This window comes from Artemia franciscana, chromosome 1 (assembly GCF_032884065.1).
Source record: "Artemia franciscana chromosome 1, ASM3288406v1, whole genome shotgun sequence".
In the NCBI taxonomy this organism is placed as follows: Eukaryota; Metazoa; Arthropoda; class Branchiopoda; order Anostraca; family Artemiidae; genus Artemia; species Artemia franciscana.
The window spans coordinates 18017872-18040975 of NC_088863.1; the positions used below are offsets into that span (position 1 = coordinate 18017872).

The 23104-nt window shown below is 35.4% G+C and overlaps 1 protein-coding gene across 4 annotated transcripts; it reads right to left on the reverse strand.

The window, feature by feature from the left end:
* Positions 1-302: 302 nt before the first annotated feature.
* On the reverse strand, positions 303-22757 carry LOC136026486 (uncharacterized). 4 transcript variants are annotated; one of them, XR_010617320.1, is made up of 4 exons: positions 22606-22714; positions 13347-13647; positions 8036-8202; positions 303-824 (listed from the first exon to the last, which is right to left on the reverse strand). XR_010617320.1 is itself a non-coding variant. In XM_065703112.1 (4 exons), the coding sequence occupies exons 2-3, from the start codon at positions 13643-13645 to the stop codon at positions 8045-8047; spliced, it is 471 nt and encodes a 156-aa protein (XP_065559184.1). In that variant the 5' UTR covers positions 13646-13647; positions 22606-22714; the 3' UTR covers positions 303-824; positions 8036-8044. The 4 variants fall into 4 exon arrangements, 2 of the variants coding, with proteins under 2 accessions (XP_065559184.1, XP_065559179.1); XM_065703112.1 differs by having other exon boundaries at positions 13333-13647; XR_010617321.1 differs by lacking the exons at positions 303-824; positions 8036-8202 and having other exon boundaries at positions 12823-13653; positions 22606-22757.
* Positions 22758-23104: the final 347 nt, after the last annotated feature.

Below are 23104 nucleotides of genomic sequence, written 5' to 3' on the forward strand. Positions count from 1 at the left end.
CAGTCAAAAATGGGTCTTTGTGTGAGTAAAGAGTGTTCGAAGGCAACAAAAGAGCTGTTACTCTGCAGGTGCAATATCTGTAAGGCTATACCCCTGCTTCTCATCTTCCTCAGAGAAACTAACCGATTTTTGCAAAATCTTAACTCTGTTAAAATTCTAAGACATTTTTTTCTGGCCATAACACCGCCTAAACTAAAAACTGGCTGTCTTCTATCCCATCCTATTGCAAAGCAGCACAACTTAAAGCTACACAATAACTCAAGCTACAAAACTTAATATAAAAACTGAATAGAAACAATAAATGAAAATAAGATCAATTTATTTTTGCAGCACAAATTTTTAATTTAAAAAAATACTACTTAGGCCGAAAAATGAAGTTTCCAAGCACAAGTATCTGTAAAGAAAAAAAAAACATGAATCCGTCCTCCTTTTCGTGAAGCAAGCATCTTCTCTTGTGCACGCTGGTTGAATCAAAGTCACAGTTTGGTACGCCTCTTGACAGGTCAAATTAAACCACTAGGAAACCAACTGTTTTAGCCAAAAGGGAAAAATGGGGAAGGAGAATTATTTCAAACTAATAAGGTATCTTGGAGTGCACATTAAAAAATGATCTTATATCATCATTGAAAAATTGAAAAGAAACTACCCCCTCCCCCTAATTTTGAAAATGAAGTTAAAATTAAATTAAATTTATATTATGCTGCCTTCAGATTATGCACGGTATTTGTGTTTAACTACTAATCTGTAAACTCAAATTACTCGACATGACCAAAATAAGGCGACATTGACTGCTAAGCTGAATAAAGCGACATCAGTTGGAATCCCTGGAAAAAAGAGTCACATTAAAAAAAGGTAAATTTTAAAGTAAGTTTAAATTCTAAGGTCATTCAACTTATTTACACAGGCTTATTTGCTTTTCTCAGTCCACTTTCCATTGTATTTGACATATTACATTCTAATGAAACTCTACTAAGCAAAACAACAAGTTTTATGAACTAATTTGAAAAAGCTAAACAGATCAAATGCAGATTTTTTAAAATCATAACTATAGTCAAATAAATTCTAAGCCGGGGATCGGCAGCCAAACACTTATGGGCCACAAACCCATTTATTAAGACCCATTGACTATTTTTAAGTACCCACTGCAGTTCCCCCCAAAAATGGAATGAATAAAAATAACTTACAAAAGATGAGAGACACGACAAGACTGAAAAGGAGTATTTTGAAGCTCACAATTTTCGAGTCCAATGTCTTCCAAAGAAGACTCGGGAGGAGGGGGAGGGGGTATTGGTGCAACACGTTTCACGAGCAAAAAAAAAATCAGCGCGCAATAAGTGCCACGAAGAAAAATAAGCACAAAACAAGTTCCAAGAACAAAATCAGTTTCGTGATAAGAAAAACTAGTGTACAAGTTTCACGAAGAGAAGAATTAACATGCAACAAAAATCAGGACGCAGCAAGTTCCAAGAACAAAATAGAATCAGCATGCAAAGAGCTCCATGAACAAAATGAGTTTCACGAGAAGAAAAATCATTGTACAAGTTTCACGAAGTGAAAAATCAACGTGCAACAAGTTTCACTACCAAAAATCAGCACGCAGCAAGTTCCATGAACATAATCATCACGCAACAATTGCACTGAACAAAATCAGTTTCAGGAAGAGAAAAGTCAATGTACAAGTTTCATGAAGTAAAGAAAAATCAACATTCAACAAGTTTCACGAACGAAAATCAGCAAACAACAAGTTCCATGATCAAAAATCAGCACAGAAAAAGTTCTTTGAATAAATTCAGTTTCAAGAGGAGAGAAAATCAATTTACATGTTTCTCGAAAAAGAAAAAAAATAACATACAACAAGTTTCATGAACAATAAATTAGTACATAAGATCCAAGAACAAATCATTAGCACGCAACAAGTTTCACGAGCAAAATCAGTTTCACGAGGTGAAAAATCGATGGACAAGTTTCACGAAAGAAATATGGAGATGCTACAAGTTTCACGAGCAAGAATCAACACACGACAAGTTCCATGAACAAAATCAGTTTCACAGGGTGAAAAATCAATGTACAATTTTTCACGAAGCGAAAGATCAAGATTTATTTTTGTGGAGAAAGGTTGAAAATGCCTTAGAGATGATGAAAGATGCCATGGGGGGCAGGCACGTGATGCTGTGGTGATGTGGAGTGTTCTGGGATCATCACAAAAGGGTTTGCTTACGAAAACACAAATCAATGGACTGTAAGCATAATTTTTTTTCAAGAAATATATGGGAATGTCTTAGGAATGATTATGCGTATCATGCTTGGACTAACACTTTTTAGAGCTTAAAGTTAAGGTAGAGGTGTTAAATGAATTTTTCGGCGATGGGGGGGGGGGAATGAAATCTTGCATTTATTAAAAAGAAACGAGGTATTTTCATTAGAGCTGTAATAAGTATAACTAAATGAATATAAACTATTATTGATTAAATGTTAAAAATCCCTTCCTTTCCAAAAATCTAATCAATAAATCTTTATCGAGTTTTAGCCGATTCGACGCACGTCATTAAACCACAGAAAAGTACCTGGTTGTGTTTGTTTGTTTTTCTTAAACAAGAAAAACAAGAAAAAATTTTGTCTTGTTTTTTGGTGTTTGTTTTTCTTAAGTCATTTGGTCTTCTAAAAATGTTAAAAATCCCTTCCTTTCCAAAAATCTAATCAATAAATCTTTATCGAGTTTTAGCCGATTCGACGCACGTCATTAAACCACAGAAAAGTACCTGGCTGTGTTTGTTTGTTTTTCTGAAACAAGAAAAACAAGAACAAATTTTGTCTTGTTTTTTGGTGTTTGTTTTTCTTAAGTCATTTTGTCGTCTAAAAAGAATATAGCATAAGCAAGGTGATTTAGGTTTTAGGTTTTGTTAAGCGTTTTTATAATTGTTATTGGTTGTCTCGTGCTTGCACTGCATTTTCAGTTAATACAGTAGTTGAAAGAGAACCATGGATTTCCTTAGTTTGAACTCGGTCAGGACCAACGCATACTTGTCTAGGCATTTGGGATCGACTGTAGTGTTGCAGTTATCTACGCCTGCGGCTGCTAGCACTGGGTGTTCCGAACCCGACGGGCTCGTCTTAACAAGCGTTAAGGACCCCCGAAAAGATTCACGCCAGGCAGTTGACCATTGGGCTAGTACATTCTTCAGGCGCAGCGAACCGACTGACCTAAGAGCATTACAGAACCTCTTAGAAATGCCTCTAAATGTTGATTGAATTTATTTCTAATAGCAACCCTCCCCCTCTGGAATTGCTTGGTAGGGGGTAAGCTTGCCACATATTGTCACGGTGGCTTAAATATGCATTGTCTTGGTTAAAAGAAACGCAGTATACTCGTTAAAAAATCTCAGAAATAGCTCTTAATAGGGTTTAGATTTACATCTAATATCAACCCTCCCCTTTGGAATTGGTTGCCAGGACCCCACGCCTTTCTTTAAGTCATGTTTCTTTTTGCATATATTTATCCTATGTCAGGGTTTTTTTACATTTTGTTTTTCGTTTTTTGAGTTTTAAGTGCTTTTTCTGTGTTTAATAATGCTTGGTAAATTTGCTTTATTAATATAAGTTGTATATACAAAAGTTTGTGTCTTTTAGATTTATTTGTTAGGATGAAACTTCGATACTTAATTATTTAAGTAATGGAATATATAACGCCGATGGTATGTGACACCTTATTGATTCAATAGCTATCTTAACCTATCTAGGTCCTGTTAGAACACCAATAGCCCTGTAATAAGCAGGTGTATCTAATCGGCTAAAAATCAATAGCATCAGAATGATTATGTGCTCTCATGCGGAAAGGATTGGAAATAATTTAATCGAGCCAGTAAACGGAACAGGGAATTCTCCGTGTGCCGAATCGGTTATTCCGTAAAATCTTTTTCATGAAGCATAATATTAACAAGTTTTTCGTAGTCCAGATGTCCAGGGCACCGTTTCACTGGACGGAGATAGTCTCTTCGAATCCTAATGGGGAGAAATATAATTAGGATATAAAGGCTCCCTGAAAAAACAATTTGAAAGAAAGAAAACGCCTTGAAACAAAAAACCATTTTGAAAAAAGAAAAAAAAAACTTTGAAAGAAAAAGAAATCCTGAAGAAAAATATCTTAAAGTATTATGTATTATCTACCGAAATTGCATTCTCTATTCAGTCTAGATTTGTCACTAAGCATTAGCTAACCTAAAGCACGAGTTCTAAAAAGGTGGCTGTTGCAAATCTGCGTCAAAAGAATGAACCAATAGAGCTAAAGCACACTGTTACACGAAAGTATAAAACAATATTCTCTTCGTTTCCCTTTAGTAACAAAATATATTTAAGAAGTTTTTCTTTGAAAAAGTACATTCGGGAAGATATGATATAAAATTTCTATTATTACATATTATTATACATATTATGCATGTTACATATTATTGCAAATTCATCCAGCTGAGTCGTGACTCCGGAAACAAAGACTTTCAAAAACGGCAAAATACAAAAAATATTTTTGAAATTTTTTCAGCACGATATTCAAAAAGTTTCGGAAGGTCAGATTCCGTCTAACTCAGTGGTTCTCAACCGGGGTCCACATGGGCCCCTATGGATCCATATAACATTTCCGGGGGTCCACAGGCAAAACACAACAAATTGGGGGTCCACAATGATATTTTGGGGGTCCATGAAGAAAACCAGCTCAGAACACTCTTTATTTTTGAAAATTTAATTTCTAATGTAATTTACTGTTCACTTTATATTGTGTTCAGTGCCTGATACACCGTCAACACTTAGTTGCAAAGAAAATGAGTACAAGTCTGCATGATGCCCTTACTGTTGTAATAAAAGTAGTTAGCCATATTAAATCAAATTCTCTCCGAGACCACCTTTTTCGTGAATTTTGTAAGCAAAATTGAGAAAAGTTTGGGTGGCTTGTATCAAACAGTTCGTGGTAACGAAATGTAGTAAGTAGCGACCCGGCTTAATAGTAACCAAAACTCTAAAAAAATTGAATTTTGATACCAATTGCTACATCAAAAGAATCGCATTTTAATGCTGATTTTAAATATATAAGTTTCATCAACTTTAGTCCTACCCATCAAAAGTTACAAGCCTAAGACAATTTGCGTTACTTTAGAAAATAGGGGGAAACACCCCCTAAAGTCATATAATCTTCACGAAAATCACACCATCAGATTCACCGCATCAGAGAAACCTACCGTAGAAGTTTCAAGCTCCTATCTACAAAAATGTGGAATTTTGGATTTTTTCCAGAAGGCAGATCACGGATGCGTGTTTATTTGTTTGTTTGTTGTTTTTTTTTTCCAGGGGTAATCGTATCGACCCAGTTGTCCTAGAATGTTGCGAGAGGGCTCATTCTAACGGAAATGAAAAGTTCTAGTGCCCTTTTTAAGTGACCAAAAAATTGGAGGACACCTATGCCCCCTCCCACGCTGACTATTTTCCCAAAGTCAACGGATTAAAATTCTGAGATAGCTATTTTATTCAGCGTAGTCGAAAAATCTTATAACTATGTCTTTGGGGACGACTTACTCCCCCACAGTCTCCGTGGGAGGGGCTACAAGTTACAAACTTTGACCAGGGCTTAAATATAGTAATGGTTATTGGAAAGTGTACAGGCGTTTTCAGGAGGTTTTTTTCTGTTGGGGGGAGGGGTCAGGGCAAGGGCTTCTAAGTTATACCCTGGGGACATACAAGGTTTTTATAGAAAACGTAGTCACATAAACTCCGGAGTGGGTTTATTGTCTTGGTAATCAGAAGCTTTACTGCTCTTCTTAAGAGTCAAAGTGGTGGGAGGGAAGCTAACCCCTCCCCCCAAAAATACACACATCGTATTGTCCCAAAAGGCATCTAATAGAAACTTTGAGATAGCGGTTCAAAATAGTCTGAATATCATATAACAAGGCTTTTGGGGCCAAAAGATACCCCAGAGAGAAAAGGGTTGTAAGTTATGCCCAGGGGATATTTAAGGTTTTTATTAAATGGATGGTAGTATAAACTTAAGAGGAGACGCATTTGGTTAAAAATTGGAAGTTTTGGTACCCTTTTAAGAGTCAAAAGTGATGGAAGGCAGCTACCCCCCCACCTTTTAAACCCCCCATCTGATTAAAATTGTTAGATAGAAATTTTGCTCAAAATAGTCCAAAGAACTAAAACAATGACTTTAGGGTGGACGCAACCCCCAAGTGACCTGGGGATAGGGTTGTAAGTCATGGCCTGGGGTTATATAAGGTTTTTATGGAATGGGTGATCGCATAAACTTCAGATGGGGCTTATTTGAGTTAAAATTGAAAGCTATAGTAACCTTTTTAAGAGTCAAAAGTGATTTGAGAGCAACCAGCCTCCCCCACGCTCATCATTCCCCTAAAGACACCCAATCAAAATTTGCCGATAGTAGTTTTTTTCATTATAGTTGAAGAGTCAGAAATTATGTATTGATGAATAACCCCCCCCCCATAGCTCTCAGGGCAAAGTTATCAAGTTGTGCCCGGCGGCATTTGATGTTTTTATAGAAAGAATGGTTATATTTACTTCAGAGGGGACTCATTGGATTGGTAATCTGAATTTCAAGTGCCTTTTTTTAAGAGCCAAAGTGATGAGAAGGGAGTTACCCACACCCCTCCCACCCCCCTCAAAACGTCGTTTTTTATCAAATTATATCAAATAAAAAAATTTGAGACAGTCATTTTATTCAAAATATTCCAAGGATCATATAACAAGATTTTTGGGGCTGAAATAAACACCAGAGGCTAGGGAAAAGGGTTGTAAGTTACGCCACGGGGTATTCAAGGTTTTTATGGAAGGGATGGTTGTTTAACTTCAGAAGAGGTTCAATTGGTTGAAAATTGGAAGTTCCAGTTTCTTTTGAAACGTCATAGATTACTTCGAAAACCATAATGCCTTTCCATGACGAAAGTACAACAGTTCAAAATAGGGATGAAACCTTTTAATCGACAGTGAACAGATATAAAATTTTTATTTGAATATTTCGACCACATATACAGTGTTCATCATTAGCAGTAAAACTAAAAAACATCAATAAAAACAAACAAAATTTATACCCAATAAACTAATTACGTATAGTTTATTGCTCTTATTTTTTTTCAATGCAACAGCGGAAGCAAATCTTTTGACCTTCTCGGTTCCGGTTCATTAGATTTATCTGACATATCAGGTGGACAGAGGTCATTGCTCTTAGGTGAAATGAGATTTACTTTATTTGATCTCAGTAAATTATCATAAATTGAATTCAATCCAAATTCACCTGTATCTCTGGTTATGGAATTATTCTTGAATATATTTTTTTTTAAATTTCGATTGTTTCCCTGAAAATTTGCTTTAAACCTTATTCCCTAGAAATCAAAGAAACATTTTCAAACAAAATAAAATGATTCGGATAATTATAAATATGTCCCGATAGAGCCGACGAGAAATCTTCTGGTTTGGAATTTTGCTTTAAGGACGATGAAATAGAATTATGATGTTGTAGTAATCTCGTTTTTAAATTCTGGTTAGTACGTCCCACATAAGAGCTTCCACAAGTACATGGGATTTTAGAAACCCCACTTTGTTGCTCTACGGAAGTTCGATCCTTTCCAGAACTTAAAAAAAAACTAGCCAAAGTATTACTACCTCTTAAAGCTACCTTTAAACCATTATTTTGTCAAATTCTTTTTAAGTTTTTTACTCAGCCCTGGAACATATATTAAAAAACAAAAAACATCCTTTTTCTGTTGTTTCCAGAATATCTTTAGAAAATTCTAGAAATGTTTTTTTTTTCGAAAAAATGTAGCTGCTTGCTGCTGAGTTTTCATCTCAACTGAAACCTATTTTCAAAAAGAAAAGAAAAAAAATACAACAAAAAACGTGCATCTTGAGCATTGGACATAGCTTAGCCTATATCGAGCACGAATCTCAAACAGAATATAAACTGAATCACTAAAGTTGTGCTCTGATAGTCCAATCTCTTGAGGCAAAATCATTGATAATAGATACATCTTTTACTAACCTTCTTTCTTTAATACTCCAACTGGTACCATAACAACCGGGGGTTTGGAAGGCCCTGCCTCAGCAGCTTACTGTATGCTGTGGAACAATATTCAGATGGATTGTTTGGATTTGGTCGTTCCCCATAGGAGCTCGGTAATTGCGGAAAAGGCGTGGCATATGCTTCAACTGTAAAAAAAAAAAAAAATTACAATAGCTTTTAGACCCACAGATGAAATTAATAGTTCAGAATTTACAACATTATAAATAAAAAAAAACCCTAAACCCACATTAATAGAATTTAATGAGACCGATATAGAAGGATGAGGTTTTTGGACAACGGCTAGGAATTTACATGTTTTATTTCGCTTTTTATTAAATTTATTATATCTTTGTTGTGAGTCATATCAAATAATGTATACACTATTTGATTAAAAATTACTACTTGATGAAAAATCCCGGAAAAATTTCATCGGGTACATTTATTTGAATTTCTACTGTCTGGTATGACCAGGAATTTTCAATTTTATGACATTAGCCTTTCTTGGGATATTGAAAATTTCAACAAAATTTCTATGTAAATAATGAGAAATTTGCATAATTTACAACCCTAGCCCCAGGGGTTCTAGGGGATTGGGTAATATTCGAAGCATTATTATTGGACCTTTCGACTATTTTGGAAAAATTTCTATCCCGAAACTTTGATTGCATGTCTTGCAGTGCTTAAGGGCAGAAAAAAGAGGGGATGAGAGGGTGGTCAATTGCTACATTTTCTTTATTCAATGGTTATCTGGATTAGTTATCTTTTATGTGCTTACCCGTGGTAATCTTCTTCTGGGTTTTCAAAATTGAGCTGTTATATTCCTGGTGATTCTAGAATTCAATCTGTTATATAAGATGAACTGGTTAACAATTTTTATTGTCTACAGTCTACTACAAGTTGACCAATAACCAAAATCTTAACAAAATGCAGCTAAGCTATTTTTGTTGGTTGGATTGTATTTACTGGATCGAGATTTAGCGTTGAGATTTGTGACAACCTGTCATTTACATTAAATTCTTTTAGTGTACAACCTTTGTTGTTGTTTTTTACTTTAAGCGTTATGAGGTCCGTCTATCTTTGGTCAATTGTTATTGTAATTATTGCTTAGCTATCCATCTACACATCCCGTCGTAATCCCTTTCTAAACCCGTAATCTAAACCCGTCCCTTTCTAAACAATCTAAACCCGTCGTAATCCCTTTCTAGGTCTGCAGAATTGATTAGTTATATTACTTGTGATACTGGAATTAATTTCATCTTTTCCTATATATTATATTTTTATGCCTGTTTTTTATTTCTCCAAAATATATTACAGCTAAAATACGAAATATTGGTCGGTATCAAACTTTTATGAATGAAGAATTTAAACATTAAAACGCTTTCTTCACGAAATGAAATACATGAACAAATGATAAGATCTCAGTAGTAGCATGTACTTCAAAGCTAAAATGATAATTATAGTAGACCAAACTTAGATATAAACTTAATTCCAACCTATGACATAATTAACAAAAAAAACAAGTTTATTTTAGCTGAAAGTAAGGAGCGACATTAAAACTTAAAAAGAATAGAAATTACTCCGTATATGAAAGTGGCTGTCCCCTCCTCAACACCCCAATCTTTACGCTAAAGTCTTTTATTGTTTTAAGAAGTGGAGTTGTGAGAAAGTGTCAGACTTTAGCATAAAGAGCGGGGTGTTGAGGAGGGGACAGCACCTTTCATATACGGAATAATTTTTCTTCGTTTTATGTTTTAATGTCACTCCTTACTTTCAGTTAAAAAAATTGTTTTTATTATATCTAATTTCAGGACATTTTTGAGTTAATGCAGGTTTTGATTTTGTTTAATCGTACATGAATAATTAAGACAAAATTTGCATATTAATTTTACTTTGGGGTTATCCGAGAGAGTATTATGTGGAGGGATAAACTCCAGGTCCCAAAGGTTTATGGGTTCCTATTATATCTATTCAAAACCATTCGAAGAGGATGGATGCAACCAGGGTAACTGCTCCAGGCACTGCAGCAGGGTTGGGGGGAAGGGGTTTAACTTTGTTTCAACTCGTTTTAACATTGGATCAAAGTTTTAACTTTGATACAACTTTTTGGTTATATCGGAGTATGGAGGGGTCGTTATAATTTTCCAGTATCATCAACCCTGGTAATGGCTATCTATCTACTGATATAAGGCAATCATGGTTGCAGCAGTAGCTGCACAGGAAAGAGAAAGCTTCCCAAAGCTTTATGGGCTCCTATTGTATCTATTCAAAACCTGGGGATGGGTACAACCAGGACAACTGCCTCAGGCACTGCAGCAGATGTGGGGACCACAGCCCATATGAACAAAAGTCACTAAAAGCAAGAATTTGGCTGCTACTTGATTCTCTAATTGTAAAAGTGGAAGGTCTACTTTCAATTGTAGTTCCTGTTGTATGTTCGTTTGTTATGATGGTTTATTTAACTTCTGTTCGTTTGGGGTTTCAAAAATTGATAAAATATTTTCGGTGGGATTGTATCTAAAAAGGCGTGGGAGGGGGCTTGCAATCACTTTTCAACACCCTTCCCCTGCCAGCAGTCACGAAAGATTGCTTTACCCTCAACTCCCATTACTCAACAGACACCTGAAAACAATCCCTATGACACGCAGCTACATCTTGAGGGGATCAAAAGGGACACCTGGCTGTTTGTATAGACACCCTGGGGTAGTGACCGTTTTTATTCTGGGGGTACTGGCCGTTGGGTATCCACGGATGTTGCTGTCGAAGTCACCAGATCTATGGAAATTTTAGGTTATTTTTTGAAATTCCCATGATTTTGTTTTCGGGGTACAATTTTATCAATAAGACATAAGGATAATGACAGTTATCATTCATGAAGCAGCTTGGGCAATTCTTCCTGAATTAACTATTGTTTTTTTTTTGAACAATTATAGCGAAATTATATCAAACAGTTCGTGGTAACGAACAGTAGTAAGGAGCGACCCGGCTCAATAGTAACCAAAACTCTAAAAAATGGAATTTTGATATCAATAGCTACATCAAAAGGATTGCATTTTAATGCTGATTTTAAATATATAAGTTTCATCAAGTTTAGGCTTACCCATCAAAAGTTACGAGCCTGAGAAAATTTGCATTATTTAAGAAAATAGGGGGAAACACCGCTTAAAAGTCATACAATCTTAACGATCACACCATTTCACACAATAAATCACACCATTAGATTCAGTGTATCAGAGAACCGTATTGAAGATGTTTCAAGCTTCTATCTACAAAAATATGGAATTTCGCATTTTTTACCAGAAGACAGATCACGGATGCGTGTATATTTGTTTTTTTTTACCAGGGGTGATCGTATCGACTGAGTGGTCCTAGAATATCACAGGAGGACTCATTCTAAAGGAAATTAAAAGTTCTAGTGCCCTTTTAAAGTGATCAAAAATATCGGAAGGCACCTAGGCCCCCTCCCACGCTCATTTTTTCTTAAAAGTCACTGGATAAAAATTTTTAGATAGCCAATTTATTCACCATAGTCGAAAAACCTAATAACTATGTCTTTAGGGACGACTTACTTCCCCACAGTCCCCGTGGGAGGGGCTGCAAGTTACAAACTTTGACCTGTGTTTACATATAGTAATGGTTACTGGGAAGTGTCCAGACGTTTTCAGGGGGATTTTTTGGTTTAGGGGGGTAGAGTTGAGGGGGGATTACGTCGGAGGATATTTCCATGGAGAAACTTCTCATGGGGGAAGAGAATTTCAATGAAGGTGGCGCAGGATTTTCTAGCATTATTTGAAAAAACAATAAAAAATAAATATGAAAAGTTTTTTCTACTGAAAGTAAGGAGCAGCATTAAAACTTAAAACGAACAAATAATATTTCGCATATGAGAGTTTTACCTCCTCGTTATGCCCCACTCTTTACGCTAAAATATTTCTTAGTAATTTCAACTTTTTATTCTACGGCAAACTATTTATTTTGTGATTCATAGGTCATTCTTAAGAATTTGGGACAAAATTTAAGCTTCAATGTAAAGAGCGAGGTGTCGACGAGGGTTGAACACCCTCATATACGCAATAAAAACGTACGAATATAGAAGTTCATTACGTAAGTTAATTCGCAAGTTACCTATATTTTTTACCAATGAAAACGTTTGTAAGAAAATAAAAAGTTCTAGTTGCTTTTTTAAGTAATCAATAAAATTGGATGGCAACTAGGCCGCCTCCCTCGCTCCTTTTTACTCAAAATCTTATGATTAATTGAAATTAATTAATATGCAATTTTCGTTTTAATTATTTATGTGCGGATATACAAGATCAAAACATGCATTAATTCAAAAACGTCCAGAAATTAAATAAAACAACAAGTTTTTTTAAATGAAAGTAAGGAGCAACATTAAAACTTAAAACGAACATAAATTACTCTGTATATTAAAGGGGCCTTTCCTCCTCAACGCCCCGCTCTTTACGCTAAAGTTTTTCACTGTTTTAAAAATAGAGTTAAGAGAAAGAGTCAAACTTTAGCGTAAAGAGCGAGGCATTGAGGAGGGAAAGCCCCTTTCATATACGGAGTAATTTCTGTTCGTTTTAAGTTTTAATGTAATTCCTTACTTTCATTTAAAAAAAACTTATTTTTTTATTTAATTTACATATAGTAATGGTTATTGGGATGAAGTTTCCATTGCAGCCATTTAGCTTGATTTTTTTTTTGGAAATCAAATGTTGACAAGCATACATACATCTATAAAACAAAACTATAAATTTAAATCGGTATCACGTCTACTTAATGTAATCAATATACTATAAAACGCAATACTTATTTGGAAATTTCATCAATATATTTGAGGTATTTTTGAAGTAGTAACTTTAAGCCTTGGAACTTTGGAGCAATAGTAAGATTCTCTAGTAGGGATGCAACATCTTGTCTGGAAAATTTTCCCACATCGATCATTCCTATAATTTCTAATACCACAACTGATCTTTTTTCAGAGTCTTTGGATAGCCAACTATAAAGTCTCCTTAAAAAACCCTGATGTCTACTAAATCGGCTGTTTTTCAAAGCAGCACAGCAACATTTAGCAAATTCTATAAAATCAGGAGCATTAAAATTGGTAACAAATTCGGGAGCTGCTTTCCCTTCCGCAATCATAAGAGCCATCTCTTTTATAACAAACTTTTTGTCAAATTGATTTCCATAAGTGAAAAAAATACTTTCTAGAATTGTTAAATCTCGTTTGGTAAAATAACTTTCGAATAAATATTCAGCAATTTTCTCATTAATACCAAGAAAGTTGTACTTTTCCACAATATATACAAATGCATCTCTGTTCCTTGTTTCGAAACCAGAAACTGTTCCTTCTTTATAGGAATCCATAATAGTTTTCATGGTTCCAAAGTGCACATCATTGGCTACAACAACATTTGTTCGTTTTTCGAGCATATCTGCCTCTAGCATGGCCTTGAAGACATCACTAACAGCCGTTAAAAGGGATTTCTTGACTTCAACGTCACCACCATCACATTGAATAGTTATCATAGGGCTTTCTTCCATATTCAGGTTGGTTAGAATTTGTGTAAGGCCAGAAACTCGATTCATCTCTGAAACTTAATAAATTAAATATGGGAGTTACAGGATCGGTGGGGGTGGGGGAGTCGCTTGAAAATGAATACGCACTAAGTGAAAGAAAAATTTGAAAAAAAACTGTAAATTGTTCAAATTTGTCAAGTGTTGACAAGTATATCCTTGGCCCTTCTGGTTTTGCATACAAGATGTCCCTGATCATACTCTAACCTGTGGTTTTGATTCCACAAATTGTCCTTTCTAAAGTTCAAACTTTATTTAGGTGTAATTAACCCCTTCCCTCCTATTTCTTCCTAGACACCCCCCCCCCTATAATTAGGTCAACATATTCACAAAGCCATTTCTTAAATAATGGATAGAGGGTCCAAAAAATGTCCAATCTCAAAGAACATTGATAACGCTTCCCGGCGATAAGGACTCTAATTTCCTAAATTTTCTCTCTCTTATGCCTAATTTTGGAATAAGGGAGCTAAAACCTAGTCCTATACAAAAATGACCCCAGTCTTAACAACGGTGTAAAAAAAAAAGGCTAGCGCCTGACTCAGTCTAGACTGGAGACTGATTTGCTACAAAAAAACCTGACTCAGAGCAAAAACAACAAATTCCAATGACTAGGAATAAAACACAATAACTTTGATGACTTGATGCAAAAGCGAGGGTTCTTACTAAGTGAAAACAAAAGCAAGCCGAGTTGTGTTCAATCCAAAGCAAGCTAAGCAGAAACTCTACCCTAAAAAGAGCTTAGATCTGGCTAGGTATATCAGCGACCTATTCTTTACTCGATGTAAAAATAAGTTCTGGACTAACTCGTAGTAAAATTTAGTTAATTCCTTAGTCGGTGTATGAACAAAGTATGCTCAAGCCATGGATTGACTAGTTACAAAAGTGAGGCAGATCCCGACTTAAAAAAAGCAAAAAACTAGTCATGAAATCATTCGCCCTTAAAACAAATATAAATTCATATAGTATAATAAATAGATGGATACTAAAACAGAAAGATATTAAATACTATATAATTTTAGAAGGATTATTAAGGGGAACATTATTCAAATAAATATGCTGGAATGTACATTTGTTTGATTATGTTTGGCTTTCGGTTGGGCTGAAGTCATACTTACCCCCATTACGTTACATTATTGAATCTAGACGATAGTTGATCTACGATTCCATTTTAAATATATAATATGTATTATATTTAGTTTTAACTAGTTTTCTTAGTTTAATTAAATAAAAAACAAGTTTTTTCCTCTGAAAGTAAGGAGCAACATTAAAACTTAAAACGAACAGAAATTATTAAGTATAAGAAGGGGATTACCTCCTCCTCAACAGCTCGCGCTTGACGCTAATGGTTTTTAGTACTTTCGAAAAAGCTTCTTGTTGTTCCAAATAAACGACGCGTTCTTAAGGAATTGGGACACTAATTCAAATTTTAGCATAAAGAGCAAGGTGTTAAGGAGGAGGTAACCTGCTTCATATACGTTATAATTTCTGTTCGTTTTAAGTTTTAATGCTTCTTTTTACTTTCAGTTGAAAAAAATTGTTTTTCTTATTTAATTTCTGGTCGTTTTTTAATAATCCAAGAAAACTGGCCCCACCTACACGGAGAAATAACCTCCCCATGGGTATATCCTATAGACAATGCAATTCCGGTGAAAATTTATCCAGGACAATAATTCTTAACAACTCCACTCGTAAAATTAAGACGGAAAAGAGAAAGAAATGTAAAAAGTTTTCAAGTTCAAGTTCTATTTATTTTCATAAAATAACAATAACAAAAACAATATCCCAAGGGGCTCAATGGCCCGTTATTTGGGAAACGGCATACAATAAATAAAGAATAATAAAACTTGTCATAAACATACTAACCAATATCTAAATATAAATATGAAAGGAAAAGAAATCAACTCACCGGCAGTCCCCACGAAACAGCGACCCTCACATCACCCGACAATAAAATACAAATTAAAATTGTCGTGTCATCGAGGATACAACACCAACAAAACAACAACCAAAAAAATAATAATAAATAAACCATAAGCAACAATTAATAAGAAGCCTTTAATAAGAAACTTTTCATCTGTCTCTTAAAGGAGCCAAGTGTTCGTGACTGCCAGATCTCAGCAGGAACCAAGTTCCAAGCACGCCCCACAGTCACAGCCAGGCCGAAATCTGAACGAACCGAGGAACTAGCTGGAATCATCACATCCTCCCGGTTACTAACCATATACAAATTTACTTCCCCTACTAGTTTAAGCAGTCCCGAAAAACAACATGGGAGATCTGGAAGTATTGATATGCCAACGAAGATAGAGATAAAACATAAATATCTTTAATTTTGAGGAGGTCAAGAGGAGTGTGTGTAGCCGACTGGAAAATTCTTGCCGCTTTCTCATAAAGATTGTGAAAGGAGCAAGTACCGAGGGAAATGTGGACATCCACACAGACGAACAGTAACATATATAAGGGTAAATCAGAGAAAAGTATAAAAGACGGAGGATAGGGAAAGGAAATAAACGCTTTAATTCTCGGATGATCCCAAGTTCACGGGAAATTTTCACTCTCATTATTTGAACATGCCACTTAAATGATAAATTCTCATCCAAAAGAACTCCCAGGAATCGCACATATCGATCCGGGGGACGACTTATGGAGCCTCTTGGTGTATGAAGCTCAGTAATTGTGGGACAGCTCACACCTTTACGAGGAAAAATAAGAAGGTAGGACTTTTTTACATTTAAAGTTAGTTGATTTATGTCAAACCAAAAGAGTATTTTCTCGGTCATTGCTTGAAGCTTTAGAATAAGGGATGATTCATCCGGAGCTGCAGCACCTAAAGTAGTGTCATCTGCAAATGCTATTAATTCTTCTTGACTATCAGGTGTGAACACCAACGTACTCTGAGAGTAATATTTGTGACACAATCCACAGCAAACATTGTTAATTGGGGTGTTAAAAAGTCGGTAGAGATTGTTCACATATATGAGGAAGAGAATTGGCCCAAGAATAGAACCTTGGGGTACTCCGTATTCAATTGGAACTTTTTCGTCTGTAATTTCTGTGGCGATAGTTCTGTCAGTTAGGTATGACGAGAACCAAGACAATGCTTCCCCACGGACACCAAAATGACAAAGTTTACCAATGAGAATCTTATGTGTTAGGCTGTCAAAAGCTTTCTTTACATCAAGAAAAATGGCTGCAGGAATACGATTAGAATCTAAAGATCGTCGTATAAACTGAAAAAGTTTATTACAAGCATGTTCTGTAGAATACTTCGCGCGAAACCCAAACTGATGATGATGGAAAAAAATTTAGCTTCAAGAAATCTCACCAGACGTTTGAGCATTGCTCTTTCAAATATCTTAGAGAACACTGACGGAAGAGAGATCGGCCTGTAGTTCCCAAGATCCTTTCGGTCACCTCTTTTAAAGAGGTGTATAATAACACGTGCAAGTTTAAGACGTTGGGCAAATACTCCTAGTTCAAATGACCAATTAATCAAATGGTAAATTGAGGTGATAATCGATGGAAGAACATGTTTAATTACTTAAGCAGAAATTTTGATTAGGAATACTGGCAAATTTCCCCAGTGTACAATTTCTTTTGACTAGTTCACCTCCTGGTACTTCTCTACCCATTGAAAGTTTTCTTTGAAGAAACCCCAAGTAGAAAATTCGTCTTCCCACCCATAAGCAATGGGGAATTTTCATAACATAAGGACCTTTCCCCTGGGACTGTGGGGGGGGGCTCATGTTATCTCCAACGACATGGTTATTAGACCTTTGATGAACAACTATGATAAACAAAATGGCAATCTCAAAATTTCAATTAGACGAGTTTAGGGGGAAAAGGTGTGAGAGAGGGGGCCTAGCTACCTTCCAATATTTTTGCTCACTTCAGTCACTAGAACTTTTACTTTCAGTTAGAATGAGTCCTCTCACGATATTCTAGGGCCACCGAGTCGACATGATCACTCCAAGGAAAAAGCAAATAAAACACGCCTCCGTGATCTTTCTTCTGGCAAAATTTACAAAATCCACATTTTTCCAGATAGAAAGTTCAAACCTCTACAGTAGGGTTTTCTAATACGCTAAATCTGATGGTGTGATTCTCATTAAGATTCTAATACTTTCAGGGAGTGTTTTCCCGTTTGTTGGAAAATAAGGCATATTTTCTCAAGCTCCTAACCTTTGATGGTACGGCTAAACTTAATGAAACTTAAGTATTGAAATCAGCATGAAAATTCGATTCTTTTAATATACCTATTGGGATCCAAATTATGTTTTTTAGAGTTTCGGTTACTATTGAACCGGGTCACTCCTTACAGCTCATTACAACGAACTGTGATATATTCGCAGCTCATTCATTAAAAGAGTTCTGAATTGTCAAAAAGAACAAAGCAAAAAACAGGAATTTGTTCTAGATACATCTTCCATCTAAGACCTTAATTGAAGTGTCTCCATGACCAGCAAATTTTAGCAGGTCGTTAAGGAAAGACATGGGAATTACACAAAAAAAAATGAATAAAAATTTCCCTTGCACAGGTGTTCCAAATTTGCCCTTGACCGCAGAAATGAGGGAGAAACCGATTTTTGTGTTTATAAATATTTCCGAGTTTAAATAGTCGTTTATTATTAAAGCATGCGGACTCCAAATCTGAATTCAGGCATCCATTTCTCGATACCCTTATGCCCATTTCCACCCTCAAAAGGCGGGGAGGGGAATTAAGACTCAAAATTAAGAAGTTGTCGTTTTTTGGTAATTTTATTCAAAATTAATGATAACGAATTTAAAAATTTGATTTTACGTAGTCAAGTACCTCATCTTACCTAAAACAGTTGTAAGGATTAACCTATATGAAAGTTATTTTAGTTATTTTTGGTCAGTTCACCCTTTCCTATCAACCTAGTTATGGCCCCTTAGGATATGAGTCTCAAACAGTTTCATTTTAAACCAGTATTCTAGAATACCCTCCCCCCTCCAGTTTGTGGTTTCCATTCCTCTGTGCCATTCTCTAGCTGATCTAATCACTGGAGCCATCTATCATAGTGCTTGCTTCATGACTGGGTTCAAGGCTATATGAATAGGTTTGTGTCGTTTTATTTACTTCCAAACAAAAGGCAAAAGAGTAAATTGGGATCCTTGAGCGTTGAGTAGAAAAATTTTGTGTGATATTGTTTAGGGTTATGCTTCCAATTTTGTAAAACAGCGGATAATCATTCCTGATGTTCAATGATTATTCTACACTTATGCCTGCTAACGAGCGCACTAGTCAAGCTGGAAAAACTCTAGTCATTACCTTTGACCAACCACTTTACTGGAAGGCAAAGAGTATCGTTGATGCAGAGCCTGTCACAATTACTTTAAGAAATGCTGGTGTTGTCCTAAGTGGATTTCACACCCGGGTTAGTTTCCCAAGAGCTTTTGACTTCCTTATGGCTGACTCAAGACTTTTGTAAATCAAAAGTCAAGTACAGGTGCCTAACAGTGGGTGAAGTATGTTACATGGCAAATCTGTCTCTCGTGCTCTGCGAGGCACCTTTAGGAGGAAACACCCCCTAAAGTCATAAAATCTTCACGAAAATCACACCATCAGATTCAGCGCATCAGAGAAACCTACTGTAGAAGTTTCAAGCTCCTATCTACAAAAATATGGAATTTTGTATTTTTTGCCAGAAGACAAATCACGGGTGCGTGTTTATTTGTTTGTATTTGTTTTTTTTCCCCAGGGGTCATCGTATCGACCAAGTGGTCCTAGAATGTCGCAAGAGGGCTCATTCTAACGGACATGAAAAGTTCTAGTGCCCTTTTTAAGTGACCAAAAAAATTGGAGGGCATCTAGGCCCCCTCCCACGCTCATTTTTTTCCCAAAGTCAACGGATCAAAATTTTGAGATAGCCATTTTGTTCAGCATAGTCGAAAACCATAATAACTATGTCTTTAGGGATGACTTACTCCCCCACAATCCCTGGGGGAGGGGCTGCATGTTACAAACTTTGACCAGTGTTTACATATAGTAATGGTTATTGGGAAGTGTACAGACATTTTCTGGGGGATTTTATTTTGTTTGGGGGTGGGGTTGAGGAGAGGGGGCTATGTTGGAGGATCTTTCCTTGGAGAAATCTGTCATGGGGGAAGCAAAATTCAATGAAAAGGGCGCAGGATTTTCTAGCATTACTATAAGAAAACAATGAAAAATAAACATGAAAACGTTTTTTCAAATGAAAGGAAGGAGTAGCATTGAAACTTAAAACGAACAGAGATTATTACGCATATGGGGGGTTCTAAAAATACTTTAGCATAAAGAGCGAGGTATTTAGGAGGAGATAAATACCTCGCTCTTTATGCTAAAGTATTTTTAGTAATTTCAACTATTTATTCTACGGCCTTTCTGATTCAGGGGTCATTCTTAAAGAATTGGGACAAAACTTACGATTTAGTGTAAAGAGCGAGGTATTGACGAGGGTACAAACCCCCTCGTATACATAATAAAAATATAAGATTATGAAAGTTTGTTACGTAAGTTAATTCTTAAGTTACGTATATTTTTTACTAATAAAGACGTTCGTTAAAAATTAAAAGTTCTAGTTGCCTTTTTAAGTAACCGAAAATTTGGAGGGCAACTAGACCTCCTTCTCCACCCCCTATTTCTCAAAATCGTCTGATCAAAACTAAGAGAAAGCCATTTAGCCAAAAAAAGAATTAATATACAAATTTCATTTTAATAATTTATGTGCGGAGAGCCAAAACCAAACATGCATTAATTCAAAAACGTTCAGAAATTAAATAAAATAAAAAAAAACTAATTTTTTATCTGAAAGTAAGGAGCGACATAAAAACTTAAAAAGAACAGAAATTACTCCGAATATGAAATGGGTTGTCCCCTCCGCAATCCCTCGCTCTTTACGCTAAAGTTTGACTCTTTGCCACAATTCTACTTTTTAAAACAATTAAAAACTTTAGCGCAAAGAGCGAGGGATTGCGGAGGGGACAACCCATTTCATATACGGAGTAATTTCTGTTCGTTTTAAGTTTTAATGTCGCTCCTTACTTTCAGCTAAAAAAATTAGTTTTTTTTATTTTCAAAAATAAAATTCTTTGTCATTAAATTATTAATGTAATGTAATAAAGTGTTAAACATAATGGATAAACGAAAAAATTATAAGTGTGAGACAAATCGCAAAGTATTTATAATTTATACGGTTTTGTATTTTTAGAGTTTATCTCGTAGCCGTGCATTAAAGTTGTGCACGTGTATGGTTAGCTGCGTCCTGGGCCTTCCTAGGTTGAACGCACATAAATTATTCAAATAGCTTGTAGAAGCAAACTGAAAGTGAAGGTTGGCTTGGACTTGAATATTTGTAATGACTAATGCATGAAAAAATTGGCTTTTGAAGTTGATTGCTAATAAGTAAAATTTTTTTTACGAAACAAAGGTTTTTACTCAAAGAAAAAACAAAATAACAAAAAAACCAAAATTGATAAGCAATACCCGAAGTTTATCAAGTTTAATGTTAGACATCAAAAGCAAAAGACATAATCAAATATTGCAGGGTTTCGTTTTCGCAGCCCCTCCAGGGATTAAGAACATGCAGGTTTTTTTTTAAACCGACGCAGTGGTAATCAAGCAACGACCTTAGAAAATTTGCCTGATATTCAATACATCTTCAAAAAGACAACTAATCCTAATGAAATAACACTCTTATATTCAGCATAGTAGATATCGGGCATTTCAAGGTCAATAGGGGTTTCAAGTTCATATCTACAAAAATGTGGAGTTGTTGTCTTCTTTCAGAGAAGAGGAACCACGGATGTGTATTTTTTTTTCTAGGAGTGGTCGTATTAAACTGACGTACTCTCTCTATCTGAGACTCAGCAGAGACGGAGTGGGTCAAACGGAAATCGGAAGCCCTAGTGCCCTTGTCAAGTGACTCAAAGATCGTACCCTGGGGAAATTTCGTTTTGCAATGGCCCTAAATTCTGACTTCGCCTCAGATCGGACCAAGTTGCTGTCAGTTGAAATTTTTGAGGTAGCCTATCAATTTGAAGTATCAAAAACTACATACTAAGCTTCTCTGTTACAAAGAAAACAATCTTCACGCATTTGTTCCTGAAAAGTTATGCAGCCCATAAAAGATAAATGATTAATATTGGTAATAGCCTTAATGCTCAATTTAACTAAGTAGATTCACTTTATTTTTTATAAAATTGTCTAGTGTGATGTGTCATTGAGCATTGGCTATTATAAAGAGGGGGGCGTCGAGTCATCCTAAAGAGGCAAGGAGATATCATATTCCCAAAAAAAAAAACATTTGAATGTCCAAATTGTTAAATTCTCCATGAACCTTCATGGCAGTATGGAAAGCGGTGTGGGGAGAGGGGAAACGTAGGGATCCATTTAACACCTACCTTCATTTAGAAAAGTCCTGAATAAGGGTGGTAGGCTAATCCTGAATAGCCTCTCTTTTCATTACAAGGAAATACTTCTGACGTTTATTTTAAAGCTATATTTAACTGAACTGATTTGTTTCCATATTTCTTGAAATTATATGCTGTTACGTGCATATGTGCATTACCTATTATACAGAGGAGGATATACTTTGAAGACGGGGATCGTTTCTGTTTGATACAATAATCCCTAAAAAAATAAAAAATCAATACACATCCGTGGCTCCTCTTCTACGAAAAAAGACAAAATTCCACATTTTTGTAGATAGGAACTTGAAACCCCTATTGAGCTTGAAATGGCCGATCTCTACTATACTAAATGTAATAGAAACATTCTTTATGGTATAAATTAAGAATTTCAAGGCCTATGTATGTTAACGGTAATAAGTACCAGTTTAAGGTTTTTTTAATTAAATATTTTTTGTCATAGCTACAACTAATTCAGCTTATGAAAAGAACTTCATAGCGAGAAGTAAAACGGATTTTACCCAAAATAAGAGCAATATCATAAATAAAGAACCAAAACTTACTTGATCAGATGCTTGCTTCACGAAGTTTAAATCGAACTGAAGGCCAAAAAGAAAATTGTTCCATTCAAACGCACCTTGTGTTTGGTTCAGCTCAGATTTGCTACGAAATTAAAGTGGACATTGAACAGTACTTAACAAAGTTTGTTCGACGATATTTTTAATCAAAAATTCAAAGACTTTTTATAAACACAGGAAAAACGACTTTAAGACTCAACGCAGACGAAAATTGCCATCAACCTTGAAACCAAAAGAAAGAAGAATGGGCACTTATCTATTAGCCAGTTCACACTCAATAATCGGATCTACAGGTACGGGGGTGAAACAATTGAGACGCTTGGGATATATATATATATATATATATATATATATATATATATATATATGTAATTTGAACTGTATATTTACACATTAGGGGGGAAGGGTTGGGGTTAAGTATACTGGGGCTGCATGCAAAATAAAAACTAACCTAACCAAAATACCAACTACATATTTATTAAAA

Bases quoted from the DNA above. Each gene is read 5' to 3' on its own strand.
- LOC136026486 (XM_065703107.1), bottom strand. From the start codon at position 13,645: ATGAATCGAGTTTCTGGCCTTACACAAATTCTAACCAACCTGAATATG.